Source organism: Cryptotermes secundus, unplaced genomic scaffold, assembly GCF_002891405.2.
Source record: "Cryptotermes secundus unplaced genomic scaffold, Csec_1.0 scaffold511, whole genome shotgun sequence".
Classification (NCBI taxonomy): Eukaryota; Metazoa; Arthropoda; class Insecta; order Blattodea; family Kalotermitidae; genus Cryptotermes; species Cryptotermes secundus.
In genome coordinates, this window is record NW_019727101.1 from 1691695 (window position 1) to 1713923 (window position 22229).

Genomic DNA, 22229 nt, shown 5'->3' on the forward strand with positions numbered 1-22229 from the left:
GTGAGGCTGACAACCTCACCACCATCTGTGGGGCACTCGTTTAGAAAATGTGGGAGCCTCGACGTCTCACACCAAATGTGAGTCCATGGCCTGTTATAGGGATAGGTTTAACTTTACCTTATATTCAGAACTTGAGATTTAGGTTGTTATATCTGTGAATATGAGGATTAACTTCTGAAACGTGGGTGTCATTCTACCAAATAAAACGGTGACATATCTGAGAGAAGATCAATATACTTTTCTAACAACTTAACACGAAGTGTTTCTGTGATGTGTATAATTGTATGTTCCCTCACAGGCACATGTAATGTAGCTTGTACTAAGTAATTCTTCTGAGAAATATCGTATACGCTTATGACTTACTGAAGGATGCAGTCAGTAGCTAAGACTGTACAGTTTTGAGCGATGGAACTATTACTGAACAGTAAAGTTGAAATAATGTGTAAGAAAGTGGCCGTGGCCTATCTTGAGTCAGTGCCTCTGTATTTTCCTCGATAAAATGAAGAAAACAAATAAAAATATGGGTTAGGATAGCCGAACTTCTGGTCAAGATTTGAACCCTGTACCTTGAGAATACGAAGCAAGAACGCTACTAATTCGGTCGATAACAATTGATAAGAAGATACATTACAAGAAAAAGATGTTGGATCACAGAAATTCTTTTAATGATCATCACAGACGCAGCTGTGTAACGTCAGCCAGTCCGTTTGTAATTCTGGGTCCATAACGAGTTAACGACCACCAAGACTTGCTTCTGCACATTGCATCTCATCTTTCCATTTCAAAAGGTACATATTCCGAGACCTGCAAATCCTGGGAAATAACAGCAGAAGAAATCAGACTTAGGGATGGGGCGGTCAGTATACAAGGGGGTGAGAACTTGGACATAGGTGAGGGTTCATCTGTAACCGAAAGAACCGGTTTGAAAGCACCGGAGAACTGATGCACTGCTACCAACTATTCTGACAGCCATATGGTAAGTCACTCTATTTAGTCCTCTCAAATCGACGACAAAGTGATGTGATACTAAATACGTTTATTATTGCAACAGTTGTTTTTCTTGTTTTGTGTTTGAAAACAAAAAAAAAAATATGCAAAATTGCGTACAGAAACCCTGTACAATAATGGGATTGACTCGGAAACGGAAATTTATATACGTGACGTGGAGGTAGGTGAGGTGTGTGCTGTAGAGTATACAGACGTGTAGAGAATAATAACAAGCGCCCCCTGAATATACTTGTAGTGATACTTTACTTCATGTGATTAATTTTTTTTTTTTTTAAGATATTCCTGAGAGTGTGACAATTTAATTTCGTTACATACGAAATGTATTCTGAAATATGTGGTGAAGTGTGTTTCATGACGAATATATACGTGTGTGACTTTTGATTTTTATGGTAGTTACACTGGAGATGTTTTATTAAGAGAGAAAAAAGTTTGTGTGTTCTGAAAATGTTAAATGGTGAAGTGCAAATTTTGTGCCTTCATGAAGAATGAGGGTTGAGTGATAGGTGCCAATAGAAAGCGAAATTGCGAGGAAATGTTTGGGGGGGGGAAGAATGAGGTGGGGGATGTAATTGGGAAGGTTATTCCTATACATCCTTTATATTTTTATCGATATATTTTATAAGTATTATTCTAAAGCACGTAATATAATAATCTTAATTATTATCTGTGAGTTGGAAATTATGTTGCGTACGCAATATTACATTCTAGTGAATTTGGTCCACATAGTTTTAGTAGTGTTAAATGTGTTTGATTTGTAGGTACTTAGAGAGGTTGCCTCATTGGCTGTGCCAAAAGTGTAAATTTGACCACTGTCCAAACCATATAATATGCCTCCTCAGCTATACTGAAAAGTTCGAAAACGGAGTCTGTTTTTGTCAGTGCTGAACAAGCCCACCTGCATATAACTGATATTTTGTATAAAATCGTTAGGTAAATGCATCCCGTGAAATCTGGGCTGGGAGTATTCTTGTTTTCAACAAAATATCTTTTAGGAATTAGTGTTACTTATTATATCTCCTTGTCTAGGTAAACTAAGGGTATACCAAGCAGTTTTTCTTGAATGAATATAATATGAAATTTTATGTAAGAAGTGAATTTTAAGCTGGCAAAGCCGGGAGAGTGTTAAGACAAAATTCGAATTACAAAATGTATTTAAGTGCACATATATTATCAGGTATAACCTAATTAATGAAGGAGAAATTATCTAATATGTAGCCATAATTATAATATTTTAATTTGACAATAAGTGCACATTAAGAATTCAGTTCTTAATAATTTTTTATATTCAAATAAGTAGCCAGAAGGCCAATTGGAAAGTGAAATTGTGTGAAAAAAAAAGAAATAAAACACAAAAGATATGGAAATTTTTATCTTTTGAATAATAATAATAATAACTGTAGCAATAACGGTTCCATGAATACGAATCGAAGTATTCATTAAGACGAGAGAAAAGTAAAATACGATGAATACAATGAGGTATTTTGATTAGGGGAAGGGCAGTGGCTAATATGAAATATGACAGGGGAAAACAGCTTAAATTTTAAATACATAAATATATAAAAATAATAATATTAAAAATAAAAATACATAGTAATAACACTAATTAATTCTCTGTTTATATGCTTATTTAACAGCCCGAAAGCCAATTATAAAATAAGCACCAGCAAACACGGAAACAAACAAACAAACACATAACTTGCAAACAAAGACAAGAGACAAAACAAAGAAACTTATGTCATATAGAAAATGAATAAATTAATGTATTGTAATGACAACAAAAACAAATATTGATAATTAAATTCAGGTGCTGAGCTCAGGAGCCATACAGTACAATAATATTAACGCTCCTCAGGGACAATGTTTGGCCCTAGGTCATGTAGAGGAAATCCTGTAACATGGTGTTAAAATGAAAATATCACAATGCAATAACAATAATAATAATAATAATAATAATAATAAGGTACGTTGGGGGCAAGCTTTGGCTCTTGCTGTGGGGAAGATGCCCTGGGAAAGTACGTGAGGATTGTTGTAATGATGATGATAATAATAATAACAATAATAATAACCTAGAAATATTTACAGAATGCTAATTTAAAATAGCAAACTCAGACGTAAGAAATTCAGTTTCTTTATGATGAAGTTTTTAGTCACTCAAGCACTCAAAATATTGAGGGATATCTGCACAGACGAGTTTGTGATTCAAACAGTGGAACACTTTAGCGGACACCCACACTCTCACGTACAGCGGGCCGTATATGGACGTTTATGTAAGAACGGTCTGATGAATTGTCTCTTCTGTTCCAATCTAAAATTTGTATCCAGGCCACAATAAATCCCGTACCCGAAAGCTATTTCAAGCTGGACGTGAATCTGTTGTTTAGTTCAGTTGTTTCAATATGCTGTAGATTTGGAAAAGAGCAGCATCATGACTGTGGCTGTCTTTACGGATGTGACACCGAGTACTGAGGTAGAAATCTATTGACATTTCGGAAGAATACGCTGCGTTCATTTTAAAGGTCGAAGAGTGGAAAGAACATCGGTCCTGAAGATGGAGGCAGTAGGTTACTTCGAAACGTTATATTCTATAATATTACAAGGTTTCACATCCTAGACGATAGTTCTATGCAGAATCGCCTCTTGAGAATATCAAAGGCAAACAAAAAATCATATTAATATATTTATAGAGTCGTGTCGTGCCGTGCCGTGCCGTGTCTTGTCGTCTCGTGCCGTGCATCATGCATTGTATTTGTGAAGTCCTCTTTTGCCTTAGTTTGTCTGTGGTCTTGCTGGCATCCGGTATGTCGTGATATCTGGTCACATCAGCGTATTTATTTTGCACAGAATTCAGTCGGCCTCGTAAATACCATTGATCCTGCTGCTTCGTTTTAGTCACTTTCTGTCTGTCTGTCTGTCTGTCTGTATATCCACTGTAAGTTAAAACAGTAATCAAACACGACGATCCGCCACGCTGTAGCGTCCAATCTACATCTTAATGTTGTCATAATATGTAAAATAGAAACGTGCCTAAAGCAATGTCCTTCAAATCTACGCTTATAAAATTTCTTCTTCTTTTTCTTACAAGCCTGTCCACGGTATAGAGAAGTCTGCATTAGTGCCTCCAATAGCCAGGCATTGTACTGCGAATATGGCATTTCCGTCAGAACATTAAGACAAGGGTTTATAAAATTTACAATATTTAACCCCACAACTAAGGGGGTAAACACAATATCACCTCCTCATAATGTGAACATTGACCAATGGGAGGGAAATGACAGAGAGTGGTGAAAGTGAACGTATAAGAACCAAAAATAGTGGTCGAAACATATCATAAAGATAAAAAGTTAAGTTGTTCCTGTGCTTAACTAATTAAGCAGTTCGCCATGAAGACGTATAAGGGACTGCATGTATAGATTCATATTTTCTTGACCTCGGCATTAGATGAAGGTGAGAAGCCACCTTCACGCTCCTGCCACTTTACCGTCGGGGAAAGTGTCACTCGGTTTATATTGGATAGGGGGTTTGGCAGGCCCCAAAGCCGGTCTTGACAACGCGGAGAAGAGAAAATTCTTGACCCTACAGGGACTCGAACGCTGACCCATCGGTCGTCCAGCCCGTAACCAGTCAGGATACTGACTGTGTTATCCCGGCTAGGCCGAAACGTATCGTAATTATAGAAACCGTAGAATCTTCCTAGAATTATACATATATTGTGAGATTGAAACATAATAAAATATGCTTAATAATATTTGACATATAATTAGAATTATCAAGTAAAAGAAGGTGAGATGGTCAGGGCATGTAGAATCATGGAAGGGAATAGAAGTAGTATACAAATTTTGTTAAGGAAACCTGACGGAGGACCATTAGGAAGGCTTAGTCCTATATAGGAAAATAATATTAAAATGTAACTAAAACCAACAGAATGGGCACAATATCGGGGTCTTGTGAACTTGGTAATGAACCGTCAGGTTGAATAAAATTCCGGATTTTTAGCAGCTATTAGCTCCTCAAGAAAGTCACAGGTCCATGGTGTTAATTTTTTTTTTAGTTAAAAGGTAATATGCCAATGAATATATTCTGATTCATTCTTAAGTCTCATCAGAGTAATATACTTGATCGCTCTTCAAAAATAACTGAAGCTTTGTGTTCAACTGCAAATGTGACCCAAACCGTGTAATTTTTATATCTATATATTTTTTTTCCTATCGGAGCGCGCGATGAACGTCACGGCGCCTTTCTGCTGCGCCGAGGTACTCTCGCGGGCTTGCGTCTTGCTAATGATGGTAACATGGCGCGACAGTTACCCCGCCACCCGCCCTCACGCCTCTAACCCCCAGCTATTTTGTTAAGATTCCCCTAAGCCAGGCTATTCAAAAACTGTATCATGCCTCCACAACATTTTTGTTTGTATTCATTTCACAGAATATATATGGTCTCACCTATGTTCTGCTTATGAACCCACTATTGATTGAATTGTTTCTTTTACGGTTTCTGTACAATTCCTATAAATAAATTTTATATTAGTCTTTTTGAATTCGAAATTACGTAGGCCTATTACTATTTCCTGGCCAACAAGAGCGATATATCATTTCATATGTGTTTGCAGTCTAACCTTAACGAAAACTCATCTTAGAATGCAAGAAATTCTGTATCTACATGAAAAATGTATACAGGTTCCTGGAATGTAAAATGAAAGAATACACAGCACTACCCGTAATAACAGGAAAACCTTGTTAACCAGGAAAATTAAATGCAAAGTAAGAAAGTAAAGGACAAAAACATGATTCAGTATTTGTTGTTTTCTGTTTATGTAGGCCTAATTTCTTCATGGAATGTATCACGAAAGGAAATTTTCTGTTACGAATGATAAAGTACAAAGCTAGATAATTGAAACATGCACTATCCAGAATAATTTAACTGAATGCTGGAAGAAGTAAGAAGTGTAAGGAACATAAAGGGTAAGAAATAATTTGAAAATGTAAACACATTAATAATTGTAATAGATCTTCCACGAAATAGATATGATTTAAATTATGAACCCAGATATGTAAATTGGCTGGACATGTTGGATACTGTGCTTAAATACATGCTTACGTGTGTCAATTGTAAACCTGTGTCTAAAACATAAAATAATCATGTCCTCGGACGAATCTTTTGGCAGTCCTTTCTGTATTTTGACCATCTTTGTATTATAATTTCATAAAAGTGTTCAAATCCCTTAGAATTTTATTTTAGGCACTTCTCTTACATATTTGAAAAATTTGTGTGTTATATTTTATAGAAAACGTTTAGGTTCCTTTGAATTTTGTTTTAGTTACTTCTATGGAATTTGGATCAAATTCTTATTATAGTTTTATAAAAATGTTTAGGTCCTTTTGGGCAATTGGTTGTTTTTACCTACTTCATATTATAGTTTCATGAAAATTTTTCGAATCTGTTGTAATTCTCTTTTAACAATTACTTTACGTAGACCGACTAGAATTTCGAAAAGTATTGTTTTAACAATGACCTCTTATTGGTATCTTATTGTTTATAATGAAAATTAAATATTCTTAAAAATCTCTCTGTTTATGAAATGGAGGATACGGGAATGCATAGTGACTATAGAAATGACACTAAAATATTTCAGTACAAGAGACAGACCAGAGAATAATGTATTTAAGCAACCTGTTGCATTAATATATCTTTTATACACAACATAATTCCTTCAATAATGTAACTATTTCTATTAAATTTTCTATTAAATATTAAATTTCGTGTCGAAATAATGATCAGAATTTCACATGTAAATAAAAAAAAATCTCTTCATAAGAATATTCAGTTACTTAGAAGTTGTGTGAGTTGATGAAAGTTCCGTTGACGTTCAATCTCCTAAAATGATAACACAGGAGGTCTATCGGGCTACAGCGTGACTCCTCTCAACCCGCTGAGCTTATTTGCAGGCAATCAACAGCGGCAATAGGACATTTCGAGCATAAACCCTATTTATGAGTACCTGCACGTATTCCGCGCGATATATGCAAAACTTTGCTGTCTGTCTAGACCGCCTGCCTGCCTGCCTATGAGGACCTCACTTCTCTTGAACGTGAGCCGATTAAGTTCGTTATATTTTCATGAAAATTGATCACTTTCCACGAAATGGTAATGACAAATCGTCTTGCTTCATAAATGATCTCTCTTCCGGTACTCGAAATTAGTCAAGTAAATGAACACTATTTAGGCCTTAGGCATAATCTGTTCACTTATCCGTTACTTTAGAATAAGATGGGGCCATTATTCACCCTTTCAAATTCTGTGTCTATTAGTTTCCGTTATTCTGAAATCTTGGGGCCCTTGGTAGCGTAGTTGGTTGAGGCACTACGCTTCAAGCCTGAAGGTCGCGTGTTCGATTCCTGACGAAACCATTGGATTTTTTATTCGACCTAATCCTTCCGGCCGCAATAGGAACCTGACGTCGACTCAGCCTCTAACAGAAAAGAGTAACAGGTATTTTTCTGTGTGTAAAGGCGGGCAGGCACGTAAGGCTGACAACCTTACCGCCATCTGACACCTGACTGTCTAGAACTGGGAGCTTCGAAGTCTCACAGCCCTATGGGCCTTCACGGCCTGTTACAGGTATAGCTTTACTTACTTTTGCTTTCTTTTCTTTTTATTCTGAGATCTTAGAATCACTTTGTTGTAAATATGGTAGTTAGTCTTGTGGGGTGTGATATCGTGTAGTCTCATACAATGTTATCAGTGTTTCGGATGAGACTACTGCTTCCATCTTTAGGGTAAAGTAGGATATATCTCACTTCTGTTTACGTAAGCAGACCGAACCTGCTAATTCATGTTTGGTCTTTGAAGGTAGTACAATTGTTTGCTACTATTTTAATATTATGATAGGGTTAGGATAGTAAATTGATCAATATTAATAGTCTTTAATATCCTCTAACAGACAAAGCGAGGGAGTGTGAAAGGGGAAAACAAGTATAAGTAATTTTATTCGATATGAAAATCTAGAGCGATAATTTGATAATCATGAGTCGTTCTTATCTTAATCCAGGACATAAATTCTAAGCTAACTTTAAACATATGTGTATTTATGACGTCCCTGGCTTCAGAGAAGTTGAACAGGCAACGAATCCCCAAAGCCGTTAATTTCGGTTTTCTAGACCGGAGCCGCTACTTTTCCATTCAAGTAGCTCCTCAGGTATCCTCACAAGGCTGAGTGGACTTCGTTCCAGACCCACTACTTCTGAGAAAATCTGGTAGCGCCCGGGAATCGAACCCGGGACCTCTGGCTCTGTAGCCGGGAACTCTGAACACTAGACTACAGCTGACAGTACCTTTAAATAAGTTATGTGCATAAGTGAAATAAATACGCTCTCACATGTCGAAGGAGAAGATTGTGTAAAGATGGTTTCACTCTGACAATCTTCATCACAGCTCTTCAAACACACATTGGTAGAAAGTTGTGACGTATTGCAACGAATTTTCTATTCTGTTACAAGTGTTTGGTAAAGATCATGTGTTGTCCTCGTGAGTCATTTTTTTGAATTCTGCCGCGGTCATTGCAATTAAAGCGAGAACACAGACGCGCCAATCTGACAAGATGCGTGCGCACAATGCGTATAGGAAAAAACGACAGAACTCTTGAAATATTGGCAGTAAAAAATGTCGAACAGTTTTGCAACCCCCTACCCTCCCTCATGCAGCCCTACAAGTAGGAAAGGTAACCGTCCTGCATCTCTTCTCATCCGATGCAACCCCCAAACTCGCCTGCCTCAAGTGGCCATGCTAGTGACCGTTGATTGATGAAAAGCTATAATATTGTTATAATTACACTGTACTTTTTCCTCTATGTGGTCTGGTTTAGGGGATGGAATGCGATGGGGGGGTAGAGGTCTTCCGTGAACACGAAGCATTTTCTTCATTTTGACCAGCTCTGATGATGATATGCTTGCATTTTCATTTGGACGCACAGCAATTGAAGTATGTCCATATGGGTAGGTTTGCTATTATTTTTTTTCTCTCTTTCTTTCTCTCTACCTAGACCCAAAACGCAACGCAACCCAACGTAACGCAAGTGAGAGGAAGGGAGGTTTGAGAAGACATGAGTCCCCCGTGAGCGCCCGACTAACCACTCCCTCTCCTCTCCTGACTCTGACGCCTCCTCCAACCTAATGAGTAATCAAGCTTTTTTTTATGACTGTTTGTGATGCAGGCTGTGTCGTAATTCAAACGTGCCAGAGAGGGAACCTTCTCTATGTGTTTTATGATGTATACTCTGTCATCGGGCCTGCTGGGTGTGGCCCACGGCTCTTTCTCTCTCTTCGCCATGGCTTCCATCTCGCGGAAACTGAGGGGGAGGTTGTGGGGGATGAATTAATTCTTCTAGAAAGGGGAGGTGCTTATGTCCCTTTTTCGAGAGCATTAGGGGGGTTGGCTCTAGAAGCTCCGCCCTTTGAATTCTTTCTCTCTTTCACTCCTCCACCACAAGGGGATTTTAGTGCTGGAAAACTCTTGTGTTTTTGGAAAAGCGTTGTAAGTCATTGATCTGTGGAGGGCAGGACACACCGCGCGCAACCTCCTCCAGTAATGGCCTCCAAGTTCTCAGAGCAAGGGGCCTGCGTACAAAACTGCAGTTACACCCCCACCCCCCCTATACCATACAGACAAACCACACCCCAAAAACTTTTCAATCCACGTGTTTTCATGGAGCATAGGCATTAGAGAGGGTCTATCTGAAAGACTCGGTAAAAAATATAGCGTCTAGCTTGGCTACGAACGAAGAGACTCGTAGGGGTGGGCAGTCCAAGGCCTCCCTTGAACATGGGGCTTGGGGGATATTTGGGGGTAGAAGGAGAGAAAGAACCTCTGGAACTTTCACCGCATGAATTATCTGTAAAGTAGTTTTTGGTGCACTGAATGTTCAGTGCAATGCAAAGAGAAATAGCTCTATAGTCTCCATATAGGCTACTGGACGTTAAGGTCCGGCATTCACGCTAATGCTTCACGTCACATCTTCAGGACACCCGCTTTTGAATAGCTTCAGTCATTGTCAACTGCTGACCAGGCGAATATCAAGATTAAGATTAGCAAATGAGCCCCTGATGTATCTCATCCACAGAAATTTGTGCTGCAACAGGCCCCAGATACACGTTTTCCCTACCCACAATTTTTCATACTATTCTATTTCGTTCTGCAAGCCGAAACACATTTTTGTTTAAATATTCTTTTGATATAAAAGATACATTACTCCAGTCTCTTGGTTATCAGGTACCATTGATACAGAGTTCTAGCGTTTCTTAATTTACATTCACTTTAATGTCTGGTATAGCTTTTAAAGTAATTTAAAATAAACTACAAAAAATGCTTTTCATATTCGTCTTTCGGAACCTATTATCAAGAATGGACATTGTAAGATCGATAAACATTGGGCAAAATATTAGGGTCTGCCTTTAATCTTGGCGCACTGTTAGCCAGAATAGATTACCATTACATGAAAACAGAAATTTCGTATGTCTTGGAAGTTTTATTAAAGATAATTTTAAACCTTATATTTGGATGATAATTTTAATTTCTTGACATTATATTCATGCATCAGTACTAAGATTGCTGAAGCAGCTTTTGTAACATTATTAATGATGATTATAGACATTCACGACACCATGCTACAAGCCGGATGGTCATGGATTCGATCTCCGATGATGTCATTGCTTTTTTTTTTTTTTAATTTACCCAATCCTTCCAGCCGCACTATGGCTCTGGGGTCGACTTAGCTTCTAACAGAATTGAGGAATCTTTCTGAGGGTAAAGGCGGCCGGCGCGTAAGTCTGACAACCTTACAGTCATCTGTGAATCTAGAAAATGTGGGAGCCTCGATGTCTCACAACTCTGTGAATCTCTTACAAGGAGAGCTTTTATACAGTCATTTTATTTTATTGAAATTAGTTTTAGACCATTAAATACCCAAATAAATTTATTTTCTCCAAGGTCTCTACTTTGTAGTAAGAAGAAACATAAGTAGGTATTGTAACTTTGTGTTGGATGGAATTGTTTAAAGAAAGTTATTTAAAAAAATTTTAGTTAATAAATTAATATTTTACGTTACGCTTACANCGAAGAGAAATTGTAGGTAATGTTACGAACTAGACCCAATAGTTTCGCACATTGAGAGAAAATGTAATTGACCTGGTCATGGAAATATAGCTTAGCATCAATAAACACTCCCAGGTCTTTTACAGAATCGGTCCGGGCTATTGACGTTTGAAAAAGTTTATAATCGTAGATAAGTAAGTTGGTTTTCCTGGTGAAGGATATAACTTTAGTTTTACTGATGTTGAGTTTCATACAGTTTGCAATGCACCAACCTTGTATAGAGTTAACGTCAGACTGTAGTAGATAATAATAATAATAATAATCCAGCTAAGACAAATGAAAGTTTATTCATGTTGAAACCAATAGATATACATTTCTTTTTGCGTTGTGACACCGTATATTCCTTGAAAATTTGAAGTTATTATGGGGGTTGGTATTATGATTTTCCCTGCCAGACTGTGATAATTTGTTGACTCGTAAAATATTAACATGTCGAACGGACATGTTATCTCTATTTACATGGTCGAAGATTTTCCACGACCCTGGAGATGAAAGCAATATGTTTCTTCAGGGCGTTGGTATCCAGATCTAAGAATGGTCGTGATGCTACCCAGACGAACATGATCTGAACACTTACGCTGTGAAACCAAGACACCTTTCTTGAATACATGGTATCTGAATTCAGAAACTGGACCAATTATATGTATGGGAAAGAAGAGAAATTATTTATTTTAATCTGTTTCATTCTGGTTCGTTACACTAAAAATATTATAAAAAGATAAAACAGTTCCGTCCAGTGTGAATGTGGTGACTCACCAGTCACATTGGACGGAACTGTTTTATCTTTTTATAAAATTATTTACTTTCCTGGCCTTGTGTAGTTTATTTTAGTCCATGAGAATTTAGGGCACCATGAAAGCAATTATCTCGCCAGTAAGATGCAATTAAATATTTTAATTAGGTCTATGTTCCACAGGATTGAGCCTTGAATTTTCATTATGGCACTATCATCATTATCATCTTTATTGAGCTATCATATATTAAGCAATATGGCTTCAACGATCATTGTAAATCAAATACCAAAAAATTAGTAACTCATAAATTAACACATGGACCACCACAACGTGATTTACAGTTACTCAAAGAAGTTATAAAAATGTTTCTAAAAATGTATATTATTATAGTAAGGTTAAATAAAATTAGGAGTTATGCCTGCCGGCAGTTAAATATTTGAATAGAGGTTTGAACCTCTATTTATATTCTACTTAGCAAATTATAACAGCGGCAATGTCTAGAATAGTATTTGAAGGTGGAGGGTCCTTGTTTGATGTTTTAACCAAGACATCTGTTACTGTGAATGCAGGTGCCTTGGTTTTCCTCAGTCCATCCGGCATAGTACCTCAATTATATTATGACTGATTCCTTCCAAATCCTTTCCCGTTAATTGAATAGTCACCCTACTTTTTGACTCTATAGCCTGGAACTGACAGTATCATAAAATAAACTAGAAAAATATCTTATTTTTGGGAATATATTTTTGTGTTCATGATTTGTAATTGAGCCATAAGCACTTAGAAATATTTGATCTTCTTACATTTTCAGATACGGACAAGGAGCAAACGCCAGGATGTCGAAAAGGGACAATTTCGAGCCGACTTGTGATGGTAAGTGTTCTGAACATTATATCTCTTCTTCAGTATGAAACTTCTACCAAGCATACATTGTTTTTGTCGTTCAGTGTTTCCTAAATATTTCTTACTTAGATGATTGTTGTAAAATTAATATAAATTCTTTGTGACTTTATGTAAAGTTATCTGTCATTTGTAAACAGTTATTAATCTTATAAATAGGAGAGTTAATGACTAATCCAAGAATGATTACAAATGTTCCCAAACTCTAAGGGCGACTGTATGGTATTTGAAAGTAATCAGTTTCTCTTCGTGACGGTATGAGTGCCATAGTTTACTTCAAAAACACTAATAGTAAATATATGTTTTACTTTCAACATATTAATTCATCCATTGTATGTGATTAGAAAGTTGTTTGGTGAATATTTTTTCTATAACTCTCAAGTAAATATTAAAACAACCCTATGACTATTATGTCGCCTAAAGGAGCTATAAATTGAAGACAAAATTTTGAAATAGGCCTAATTAATTTCTTGCGTTAAATATTTCAATATTAATTTATTTTTCCTCTTCTCGGAAACAGTGTTTGTTTTGGAGTTTCTGAAACTTTTATGCAGTTTGTTGGCGTGAGAAATCCCAGAAGACTGAAATTACCTGTGAATGTACTCGTAGCTGCCCTTCTGAATACAAATACAGTAATCTTTGGTTAACATAACATAATATTTTAATGTTAATAATATTAATTATATGTATCATATTTAATCAAATTTTTAATAGCTTGTGTTTACTTTTTCTTTGTTTTTATTCACAATGTTGAAACTTTGTGTAATCTGTAATTATTTTCGATTCGTATCTCTTTTCTTGTAATTGTTTACTCTTACTATAGAAATAAATTAATAAAAAAATTCTTATACAAATGCAAGGAAAATAAAATTACTCTCTTTGGAAAAAATAAAAATATGTACTTTTAGGGTAATGCCCTTCAGTCTCATAAGAATTGTAACTATATTGCTTTCAATTCAATTTTTTATTCACGAGTTTATCAATTGCTTAAAGGCCAATTATGAAGTAAGCACGAGCGAAGAGACTAACAGAATTAACACATATATATAAGCAAAAACAAAACAAGGCAATAAGTATCATTTAGGCAATTTTATTCGGAACTGTTTTAATTTAAAGACCGGATGGATTTTATTCTGCATAATGTTGCTTCTTAAACGGACGATGAAAATTACTTTTTTCTTATTAATACAATCATATATTATTTAGCTAAAATTGCTTCAGAATTAGGAAAACATTCGATTGATTTCACGAAACCGTGTGTTAAAAATATAAAGTTCGGCGATAAATTCCATCTTTGTGATTTCTAAATCTCTGTGTGGTGTTTACAAGAGAACAAATTTTCATAAAATTCGTAGAAGATAATATTTCTATTTAAGTTTTACTCAGTGATGTAGATGTTGGTGTTTAGTGTTCTCTGATGGCAATGTAAGTAAGCTTCCTGTGTTCTATTCAGATGTAGCAATGTCTGAGTATTTAACGCAAGGGGATAAGTAGACTTCACCGCGCGTTGTCACCGCGGCAGCTGACGGCGTACAGAAGCAGAACATCGTGCCGTAAGAGCGGTCGGAGGAAGCGCTTTGCACAGGCGGTTCTGCCTCTGGTTTCTGCGAAATTTGCGCTCACACAATCAGATCTGCTTCTCCAGATTTAAACAATTTATATTTCATAATTTGAGCGAACTGGGTTCTTAAGAACATATAGGTGAATTATACCGTATTTTTTTTAAAAAAGTAGACCTTTCACAATCTATAATTATTTATGATCGAAATATTGTCTATTTTGAAATACTGTTTTATTTTTTGTAATTCCGTTTATCTTGAATATCACTTCGGATTTAATAAAGAACCCCATATTTTACGAAAATTTCTAAAATATTTCTGAAATTGGGGATTAACTTTCTCCACATTATTAATCAGAACTTATATATACAGTAATAGTAGAATGAATAGAGTCCATCAGAATATATCAGAATCAGAAATAATTACAAGCATACCTATTTTAAATTGCCATCTCACAAAATAAGTTATTATTTATAATAATATTAACATTAAGAATAATAATTATTATTATTTTACAAATTCCAAAATACATTCCTACATGCTATACTATTAGAATAGCTAAAGGTATTTAATTTTTTTAATCTAGTTATATGACATTAAATTTGAATTTCACGGAAGAAAAAAAAATGATATAATTTTGGCTTCCTTCAATTTTATAAAAATGAAACGGTTTTGAATATCATTTCAGAAAATATATTCACCTATACTTCATTACAACGATTTTTGAGACGTCTATTAACTACATATTTCAGTATGTATTGTTTCTGGAAATAAATAAATAAATAAATGCTTGTTCTATATTTGTAACGGTTGATTTTATTAAATTCACTTATAAGTATTCCTATATTTTATAACAGAATTTCTTACATGACATAGGATATTTATACAAGGTATAGCATATGTATATTTACAGGGGTTAATATTGTTTTTAAATTGTGATGGAATTGAATATCTTAAGAGAAAATGTGCAATGGGTTATGCATTGAAAGTTTACAACATCCTTGGCTATAATATAATTTAGAAATAGATTCCGATCTGGAGGCAAATGACACATTCAGCAGTGCACTGAAGAATAATTAAGACCGAGTTACGGAAATTATTTCCAATTTTAAAACTTTTCTTAAATATTGTATACAAAAAAATCAAAATCGGTCGAGACAGGCAAGAAATTTTATTTAAGAAATTATCTTACTTTCTTCGGGGTTAATATATACAGAATGTTACTTAAAAATTCGATAAAGTACTGAATTCGAATGCGAAATAATATCGTTATAATTTTATGTGAAAATTGCATGGGACATGAAAAAATTTCGAATGAGAATTTCTGGCCAGAATTCTTATAACTAAGTTAAATAAATGCTATTAATTTGTTTTCCACAATATTATCTTTATTTATAAGTTATTAAATTATAACTACCTAAGAAGAAAGCATAGGTTTATCGCGACACAGAAATTCAGATTAAACGTTGCTAGTGTCACTCCCACTTCAGAAATTCGCACGACTGTCATATGAACATAAATTATTAATTACTGCTACATATCCGTATCTATATTTTCTTGTAATATGTGTCGAGTACTGAAATATTCAGTTAGTTATCGCTGTCTTACTGAGTAGAAACGTCGATGTTTCTGTGTGATTTCATCAGTGCATAAACCAAGAAGAGTTCTATACAAGACCGTACGTGTTACTACGAATAAATTTTCTAGAAAATCAGCGGGGTGAACAAATGATACAGTCAACGGACTGCGGTGAGAAATCTCTGTAAAATTAAGTAGAGAGAATGTTCAAAATATTTTTGTCTTTACGGGTCTCAGAATTCTTATTCTTGCGCGTTTTGTCGAAAAACAAATCGGCAGGCTATGTATTATTTTTCTTCTGTTTTGAGAGCTGAATATTTTAAGAAGCTACTAGTTGCTGTTCCAAATTTTGTCGATTGTTACGATGATTGATGATTTATTAATTGGAAATATTTCTGAAGAAAAGGATCTTGGTCTGATGAATGTGCAACCCCACATTAACCTGAATGAAATGATGAAAACAACGAAAAATTTTCTCAGGACAGCAGGTATTTCGGCCGAGATTCGAACTGAACACTTTCAGAATGTTGTTGTAGAGAGTTTCTCTTACGCTTATCTGTTCAGTTATATGTTTTATTGTTTTCCGGGCTTCATCAGCGACGTAATTGCTTCAGATTTGGTATGGGTTTCAACGACTCAACAATTCCAGTATCACTAAGTAACAAACAAACAATAAAAAACAAATTTCGTGTCCTGTAGTCAGCAAGCTAACTATATCGACCGAGCGATCGCCCCTTGTCGACGAAGTTAGTGCCAACTTTAGCGGGTAGTGGGCGTCGTGTGGTCAGTGCAACGAATCCGCAGCCGTTAATTTCGGTTTTCTATGCTGGAGCCACTATTTCCTTGAAACAGCTCCCCGATTATCCTCATGAAGCTGAGTGGACTCCGTTGCAGACCCACTACTTCTCAGAAAATTTGATATTACCGAGAATCAAGCCTGGACCTCTGGATCCTGCATGGAACAGAGTATTTCTGAGAAGCCAGAAGTTGCTAAACCAGTCATTAAATTCCACACTTGTCTGGAATGCGAAGAGTCATGACAAGCGCTTGCCAAGCTTTTTCAAAATTCCAACTTTAATAAATTGTACTAAGGAAACTATTAATTTTTGACGCTGCATAATTTGGGTACTCAGCGCGCCCTTAATTTACGAGAAACGGAAAACTATCAGTTTCTCTCACTCTGTATAGTTCAGCGTTCCGTTTCAGAACGACATTTCATGTGCTATTAATTTTTACAAAAGAAAAAAGGAGGTAGGCATCTTTTATCTAGCCCATAATTGAACTTAAATTTAGTGATACAATTTTGTATTCACAATGCCTAAACCATTATCCATGCTCATCTATCTTGAAACTACAGTAAAAATTGAACTGTTGAATTATTTTATATTTAATTTTAACTGCAACTAGTTACTCTTTTGCTTCTAACAGCAATATTACGTTTAATTTTCACCTTGGACCGAACACACTCTACTTCAAATATATAAATACATAGGCCTATAAATGAGATGATGATTATTATTATTACCGCACGCATACAAATGTAAATTAATTGAATTATTATCATACCCATTATCATCACCTCCTTCATTTTAACTCTGATTTTATTATTATTACGATTTAATTATAAATTGCCTTGTTCTATACTTTGTGCCTGTTACTTACTTTCTATCGTACTCGCTTTGTAACTGACCCTTGGGCTGTTGAATTAACACGTAAATAAGTAAGAATTGAATTGAATTGAATTGAATTGAATTGAATTGAATTAGTAATTCCTTTCTCCATTAGGTAATTTCTTTGTAATTTACTTTGGCCCAATCAGAACGAAACGTGAATATTCTTCTGTTGTTTGGAATTCTCTTGCCAAAACCACTCAAAAAATCTGCAACGTGTCCAAGGAAAGTTTTTTACATCATGTTAAAAAGGATGCCTTTCAAAGCTTAATGCATACAGATATAATTTATTTGGGATTACTTAAAATTAAGCACTTTATTTGAGAGACGGGGAATTATCTAGAAGAAATATTTATAATAGTTTTGTTAGGTATCAGTGTTCCTGTTAAGAACATTTGAGTTTCTGATCCATTTTGTACTCCGTTTCATGTAGTAAACGTCCTTCTGTTTACTATAACTCAGCCGCAAGTGCGATAAATAATAATGTGAATATGATTATCATCATTACTTTATCATCAGGCTTTTTCGTAGTTAATTTGATTTACACGCAGTTACAACATTTTGTTACAGCCGGTGCTAGTATACACTTATGCCTGTCCTGCCTCTACTGTGCAGCAGAATATCTTGTATGTCTGTGTCTGTCCTACAGCTCTGTGTGACTATACTAACTCAATAAATGACTTCTGCAGTTGTTGAGTTAGCACGAAAAGTAAAGCACTGAGTTGAATTGCATCGAATGACCCTATTATTAACGCACTTCGTCATGTCTAGAGTAAGTGTCGAACCTTGTCCCTAAGGTTCATCACGTAATAGCTTCATGGGAAATTAACTGCTGTCTCAGCAGCGTCATCTGCTCAGAACGGACGCCTAATAGACCACTACGCTGCAATTATTATGGGGGATGCCTTATAAATACTTCTGAAATTATAGTGATATTCTTGCAGTTGCCTCAGATTTCACACTCCACATGCGCTGCACTTCGATCACGAGATTTTTCATTTTGGTTGATATTTTTTGGCACGTGTTTATCAAATTGTAGAGAAACACCGGTCAGAGAATTATTTCTTTTTTGTCTCCAAATATAATGTTACATGTAGCATGTTATGGTTCTGTTTGCTATAATCTGTTGGGTTCAGAAGATGGCTATATTCTTCTTGTTGCCGTCTCCTTAATACCTTATATTAGAGTTATGTTTGTGGTTTAAAATACTACGCTTTACGTAAGGAGGCCTATCATCTCAATGCGCTTTTCCTTATTCAATTTTACCTTGGCTGCAAATTCTGTCCTTCTGTTTTAGAAACTGCTGGTTTTCAAAGACCCTGCTCGGTATATGAGAGACTGATTTTATGATCAGTGAATGCTCTTCAAGTAAGAACTGTTACCTTACTAGAATGTAGCAGCTGAAGGGCACCTGGAAGCTACGAGTAGATATTTCTTCAGATGCTAATATTGTTTGAAGGGAATTTAGTGTATTTGAATTCAATAGTGTTCCTCTTAATCACATTTCGTAATTAATACTTCCTAATTAATTATTATTAAAGTATAAATTGCTCTCTTAATAATTTACGTATATATATATTTCTTCTCTTCTCGTTACGGTTGATATTATTACACCAATTGAATGGTTAATGTCTAAATAATACACTTTGCCTGGTTTTGTTTTGTTTCCCTCTTTACTTGTTCTTACTTTATAATTTATATTCGGGCTTCTGAATTAATAAGTAAATAAATAAATCATTGAATTAAATTCAATGAATGTGCTTCTAACACGTTCTCAGAAGCGTTTCTCCAGTTTTAAGAGAATAACTGTTATTTCTCTTCAAAGAAACAAATTAAAATGCAAATGCGTATGTTCCGTAAAGAAAAAGCCAGTACTGACTGGCATGTAGTCAAGGTTCTATAAAATTCAGAAGTTCCAAACTGTTATCTCATAGATATAGCCCTGGAGTTCTCTGGATATCTGGAAATTGACTCCAAATAATGTGCTGAATACTTACTGACGTTTCGGAGGAACGTGTCCTACTGATTCTATCCGGATGAAAATGAAGAATTGAATATACAGCCAGTGTTACTATGAAAGGACAGTTGCCATCTACGAGACAAACACAGCATCAGATTACAGAAAACTAACGCTTTGTTACTCTGAAGCTGAAGATGAAGTACTATGAACTATACAAGAACACGGTTTCACAAATCTGAAAAACACAAAGGATGCAGACCTATATTCTATTCATTGAAATTTTCTAATTTTTCTACATCGAAACCAAGTGAAACCAGCTTTCATTGCACACTGCCGTGAGAAAATGCATAAAACTATAGGCTATAGGCCTAATCACATTTCCATAGTCTTCTCGCTATTTGAATTAGGTTCTGTAGTAAATTTCAGAAATATTTTTAGTAGCGAGTACTTATTTCTTGAATTGTTGACTTGTATATCTGGAATATAACGGCAAAAATTTGTCCGTTATTATAAAGGCCCTAAGATTATTGGGCAGAGAAAAAATAACTAAATAAATTTTATGTTGGTAAATATGACCTGAAAGATTAATTCAATTTAGAATTTCTAAAATTAAATATAACTACAAATCGACTACCTCTGTTTACATATTGAGCTTTCTTTTCTTCTTATCGAGCTAAAATAAATTAATCGCTTGATTTTTTAAATGAACCAAATTGTTTGTCATTCCTTACACATAGTGCTGCTAAAATATTCGTCTAAGGGAAATTAAAAATTTTACGTTAAACTGACTATTGCAAGAAAAATCTGCACTCTTTGGCTTGCATTTCGGAAGGGGACTGGTAACTACAGATTATAGGCTATACCAACATGTTCCTGTAAGCCTGCTTTTTGTCCTTACCAATGGAAATACAAAGTTGACTGCCAGAAGATAAATATCTTGTGTTTCTATAAGCCTGCTTCTTGTTGTTACCAATGGAAATACAAAGTTGACTGCCAGAAGGTAAATATTTGTGTTCCTGTAAGCCTGCTTCTTGTCGTTACCAATGGAAATATAAACTTGACTGCCAGAGGGTAAATATTTGTGTTCCTGTAGGCCTGCTTCTTGTCGTTACCAATGGAAATATAAACTTGACTGCCAGAAGGTAAATATTTGTGTTCCTGTAAGCCTGCTTCTTGTCGTTACCAATGGAAATATAAACTTGACTGCCAGAAGGTAAATATTTGTGTTCCTGTAAGCCTGCTTCTTGTCGTTACCAATGGAAATATAAACTTGACTGCCAGAAGGTAAATATTTGTGTTCCTGTAAGCCTGCTTCTTGTCGTTACCAATGGAAATATAAACTTGACTGCCAGAAGGTAAATATTTGTGTTCCTGTAAGCCTGCTTCTTGTCGTTACCAATGGAAATATAAACTTGACTGCCAGAAGGTAAATATTTGTGTTCCTGTAAGCCTGCTTCTTGTCGTTACCAATGGAAATATAAACTTGACTGCCAGAAGGTAAATATTTGTGTTCCTGTAAGCCTGCTTCTTGTCGTTACCAATGGAAATATAAACTTGACTGCCAGAAGGTAAATATTTGTGTTCCTGTAAGCCTGCTTCTTGTCGTTACCAATGGAAATATAAACTTGACTGCCAGAAGGTAAATATTTGTGTTCCTGTAAGCCTGCTTCTTGTCGTTACCAATGGAAATATAAACTTGACTGCCAGAAGGTAAATATTTGTGTTCCTGTAAGCCTGCTTCTTGTCGTTACCAATGGAAATATAAACTTGACTGCCAGAAGGTAAATATTTGTGTTCCTGTAAGCCTGCTTCTTGTCGTTACCAATGGAAATATAAACTTGACTGCCAGAAGGTAAATATTTGTGTTCCTGTAAGCCTGCTTCTTGTCGTTACCAATGGAAATATAAACTTGACTGCCAGAAGGTAAATATTTGTGTTCCTGTAAGCCTGCTTCTTGTCGTTACCAATGGAAATATAAACTTGACTGCCAGAAGGTAAATATTTGTGTTCCTGTAAGCCTGCTTCTTGTCGTTACCAATGGAAATACACAGTTGACTGCCAGGAGATAAATATCCTGTGTTCCTGTAAGCCTACTTCTTGTCGTTACCAATGGAAATACAAATTTGACTGCCAGAAGATAAAGACATTGGTCAGTGTAATTAAGAGCGAGTCATAACTCATGACGTCATCATGATATCCGATTCTGTGTATGGTTTTTTTTGGACGACAGGCTCTTCAGCAATGAAGCAGAAAGAACCACTTTTCTGATGTTAAAAATAAAAGTAACATCGAAACCAAAACATATTCTGTAGCAAATTCTGAAACATGTAGGTGGTTCAGAAATGTTTAACAGAATGAGGTGAAAATTGACAATTATAAGTGTGTTGAATTATGGACGTGACAACGTGAAATTGTAAGAAGCGATTAAATTTCACAAATACTGTTACAGGCCCGAGGAATAATATGTAAGTTAGAAGTGTTGTAGCTCTGTTAAATATATGCAAAATCAGTGTAAAAATAATGCACATACCATCTGACATGCCATCGACGTTGACTACGCCATTTCTGAAGCAATACTGATTATTATTCGGTAGACAACTGTTAGTTGCTGATGCCGAACAAAAATGAAATCCGTCACTCCCTTGCTTGAATGTCGTTATTATCCTCAGAAGTTTAAGTT

The 22229-nt window shown here is 35.5% G+C and overlaps 1 protein-coding gene across 2 annotated transcripts in view; it reads left to right on the plus strand.

Moving 5' to 3' along the window:
* The window catches only part of LOC111864420, a 724828-nt gene that overhangs the window by 218365 nt on the left and 484234 nt on the right, over window positions 1–22229 (plus strand). For both annotated transcript variants that reach the window (XR_004513022.1, XM_033751420.1), the window contains one exon: window positions 12694–12755. Coding sequence is in view for 1 of the 2 variants with exons in the window: in XM_033751420.1 (XP_033607311.1) it covers window positions 12694–12755 (62 nt within the window). In the remaining variant the exon portion in view is untranslated. The remainder of the gene's footprint in view (window positions 1–12693; window positions 12756–22229) is intronic.